The sequence below is a fragment of the Pygoscelis adeliae genome, unplaced genomic scaffold, assembly GCF_000699105.1.
Source record: "Pygoscelis adeliae isolate BGI_AS28 unplaced genomic scaffold, ASM69910v1 Scaffold197, whole genome shotgun sequence".
In the NCBI taxonomy this organism is placed as follows: domain Eukaryota; kingdom Metazoa; phylum Chordata; class Aves; order Sphenisciformes; family Spheniscidae; genus Pygoscelis; species Pygoscelis adeliae.
In genome coordinates, this window is record NW_008825105.1 from 2,797,119 (window position 1) to 2,800,732 (window position 3,614).

Genomic DNA, 3,614 nt, shown 5'->3' on the forward strand with positions numbered 1-3,614 from the left:
CCCCCCCCCCCCCCCCGGACCCTCCATTCCTCTGGATCCCACCGGTTAAGTGGATCCCACCCCCTGGAAGACACCCATCAAGGCCTCACGAGCTGCTGCTGGGCAGGACCCCGTGGCCGCTTGCAGGGCCAGCAGAAGCCTATAAATGCCAGCGCCCCCCAGCCCGCTCCCCCAGAGCGAGGAGGCTGCCGGGGACAGGGCAGAGCCCTGCCCGCAGGGTGGCTCCAGGCGACTGCAGCACAAGGTAAGGGTCCCCTCTGCGGGCGAGCCGGGTGATCTTGGGGCTACAGCCCGTCTGCTGAGCAGTTACACCTGCGCTGCACACCCGCAGCTGCGGTAACCACCTCAGTTTTGCTTGTTGTGGATGCGGGTGGAGCTGTTCCCCCTCCCCACCCTGCTCTGAATGCAGGATGATGAGGCTCCTTCCCTCAAAAGCTCCGATAGTCTGATACTCCGCTTCAATTCACGTCCCCATCAGCTCAACACAGCGTTTCTGGCTACAAGGAAGCGAGCAGCTCTTCAGCAAACCCTTCCCAACAAGCTTTGGAGGAACACAACCAAACACACAGCTATAGGTGTCCTAAAAGTTTATTGCTGCCCCATTAGTACAGGCGCTGGGGCTTCCCCATGGTGCTCTTGATATACAAAGCACGCACGTTCTGCCAGTTCTTCTTCAGCAAGGACACCAGGAAGTTGATGGCCAGGTGGATGTTTTAGACGAGTTCATCTTCTGTCATCTTCACGTGACCGACGGCCACAGCCAGACAGAGCACCTGGGGGACACGGACACCAGGGTCACTCACACAAGTAAAGGTTTTGCGGGGCAATCAAAGATTAGAGCCAAGCGAGTTGACAAAACAGCCTAGCGCTGATCTAAACTCGTCAGGGTATCGGATTATCTCATGTTCTGTCAGCTGGACGTGACTTCTCCAGCTTATCCATGGGCGTTTCCACCGAGCTCATTGTATTTGGCACGTGGTGCCCATGAACGTGCCTGGTAGCATCTGGACGCCACCTCTCAACAACAGCTTGCCTCCTCAGAGTTGCAAGGATGACTTACGGAAGGCGGCGAGCACCGCTGCCTCCCAGAGACGGGGGAACCGGGAAGGACGCGTAACACGCTGCGCTGGAGCAGGAGCAGACCTCTGGTTTAACTCCGCTCCCACACCCTGCTCATTAGGCAGCGTTGGCATGTGCCCTGCAAACCGCTAACCCGGCGCGGTACAGACGATTAGCTCCAAACTCCACTGCTAAGCATGGCGCCGGCTTCACTTTTTGTTTTGGGCACCAGCCACCAGCCCTTTCTTTCCGCACATAAGACACAGAGAGGCCAAGACTCTGCCTGCCAGCCTCCTCGAGAAGCTTGTAAAAATCAACGCTCCCCACAGGCTGAAGACAAAAGGATTTACGAGCGAGCTGACAGGCGAAGTGTCAGGACATCATTAGCTCAGTTACTTAAAATGCTCGAGCGTTTGCAAACTATGACATTTGCTGTGCCCTCCCAGTTGTTGTGCCCCCAGGCCCAGATCAGCTGGAGTCCAAGGATGCACCTCAGCTAGCAGAGCTGTTAATTCTGAATAATACCCATGAGTCACATTTAGACCGCTGACATGAGATTAAAACGCCCCAACAGTGCTATTTTGGTTTTAGGGAGTCAGCTCGCCTTGACATCTCTTGACAGCAAGAGCAGATATCCGCAGAGCCGCTCCGAAGTTCACTTGCAGAGTCAAGTCCCAAACTTGCCTCTGGCAAAGCACTGCTGCGTGCACAGACCCACGGGGGCACGCCTGGCCCGGGGGCCCCACCCTGCAAGTGTCAGCCACTTACTGTAAGAAGCGTTAATTATGACTGATTGTGCTCAGCACTGAAACATCAAGATCGTCTCCTAATCATTTGCTCTAAGATCTTTCAACCACAGATAAATTACTCCTCCTTCCCAGCTAGCAGCTGAGTGCTCCAGGTAACGTCTTCCCTTCGCTGCAGAGGAGAGTTCTCACCGGCTGCTGTTTTAGGAAGACGCTCGAGGGACACCTACAGCCCAGACTGGAGATCGCAGCCACATACAAGTGACCACCCATCACAAATAACCCTCGGGTATGTAGCTGCCTTGGAGAGGAAAAGCCCTGCTTTACCTTCTTCATCTGAAATTTGATGGTAGATTTGACCTCATCCACCTTGGCCACCAGGTTCTCATTGTGAGTGAGGAGAGAAGGGAATTTGCCGGCTTTGTTCAAACCTGGACCCAGGATTCGAGGAATCTGCTTGATCAAGGACTCGGAAGCCAGGAAGGCATCGTACTTCTTCGCTGCGAGGAGAGAACCGAGGTAGGTAAGGACGGACCCTCAGCTCCTACGCCGAGCTTGAAACTAACAGCTCAGCTGAGGCTGCGCTGCTCCATTTCCCTCACGTGTGCATTTCCACGTTCCCAGCGTCCTGACTAGCCGAACCTAAGCAGTTTCTACTGATATTATATTAAAAATTACTCCTGTCGCACCACTCAAGCCTGCCAGCACTCAGCTTCACATCCTGACAGCAGTCCCACACTCCCACTGTATGTAGCTCATTTCCCTGAAGCATTTGTTGAGCCGCAGGCGGCCAACGCCGAACTCCCGAGCTCCACCGGCAGCCTCCTGCAGCAGCGCGGGCGGATGGCCGGACACCCCTCAGAGGGCCCCAGCCAGCAGCCGCGGTATCCTATGTCATTTCCCAATTACGCATGGTTCCATGGCTAATTACAGACTGAGTGGGAAGTTTTTCTTGTTTGTCTAAGATACGTATCAAAATGACTTTGACTTTGCAGGGAGGGAAGGGTTTTCTCTCTTACCAAGTGAAAATAAGCAAGGGTCCTTCTGTTAGTTAAGCACTGCGGGACTAAATCGAACTTTCGCCTCCAGCTCCCTGACCGGTGAAGTGAGGAACACCAGCTAAGGGTGAAACTTTCAGGGACACAGGAAGAGTTTTCCTGTCTCTCTCCCTTCCGGAGGAGAGCAATCAACCTCACTCCCGGCGGGCTGACCTGCCCTCCTGCTCTCCTAACAGGTCGTTTGCTCTCGCGGGTGGTTTCTGGACAGATTTCTGTACTCCAGGCTGACTCTGGTCAGCTTCCTATTCCCTGCAGTTAACCATGACATGGAAATCTCAGCGCAGGGGAAACCGTCCTGCTTACCCAGCCCTCCCAAGTTAGCCAGAGGTACTCAGAGGTACTGCCACCACTCACCCAGCTTCTTCACCAGCTTCTTGTTTTTGTTGAGTTTCTTCAGAGCTTCTATGTCCATGTGAGGGATGTCAACCGCTTTGGCCTCGTCGCAGTGCTGCTGGTCCCCCAGCAGGCAGACCGAGAACTTGGGCCGTGGAGTTGACTTCAGCCTGGGGACAGAAGGTCCGAATTAACTACGAACCGCCGGCGCCACACACGTTTCCAGGGGAGCCATCGCAGAGATACCTTACCACAGTGCCCGGGAATCTTCCTCCACAGCTTCTAACCTGCCTTCTCCAGCAGGTCGGCAGGGAGAGCACAGGGGCCTCCCGCACCTCCCCTCATGTTTTAAGACCCAGGGTAGGGGTCCGTCCAGCCGCACCCACTTAGCTGGGGTGGTCTGAACTACCCAAGCGGT

At 55.1% G+C, this 3,614-nt stretch overlaps 1 protein-coding gene across 1 annotated transcript in view; it reads right to left on the minus strand.

Moving 5' to 3' along the window:
* Positions 1 to 572: 572 nt before the first annotated feature.
* Positions 573 to 3,614, minus strand: part of RPL10A (ribosomal protein L10a) — a 5,357-nt gene continuing 2,315 nt past the window's right edge. The window contains 4 exon segments of the mRNA XM_009327473.1: positions 573 to 773; positions 2,133 to 2,305; positions 3,218 to 3,366; positions 3,448 to 3,601. Of these exon segments, the coding sequence (XP_009325748.1) occupies positions 603 to 773; positions 2,133 to 2,305; positions 3,218 to 3,366; positions 3,448 to 3,601 (647 nt within the window). The 3' untranslated portion in view covers positions 573 to 602.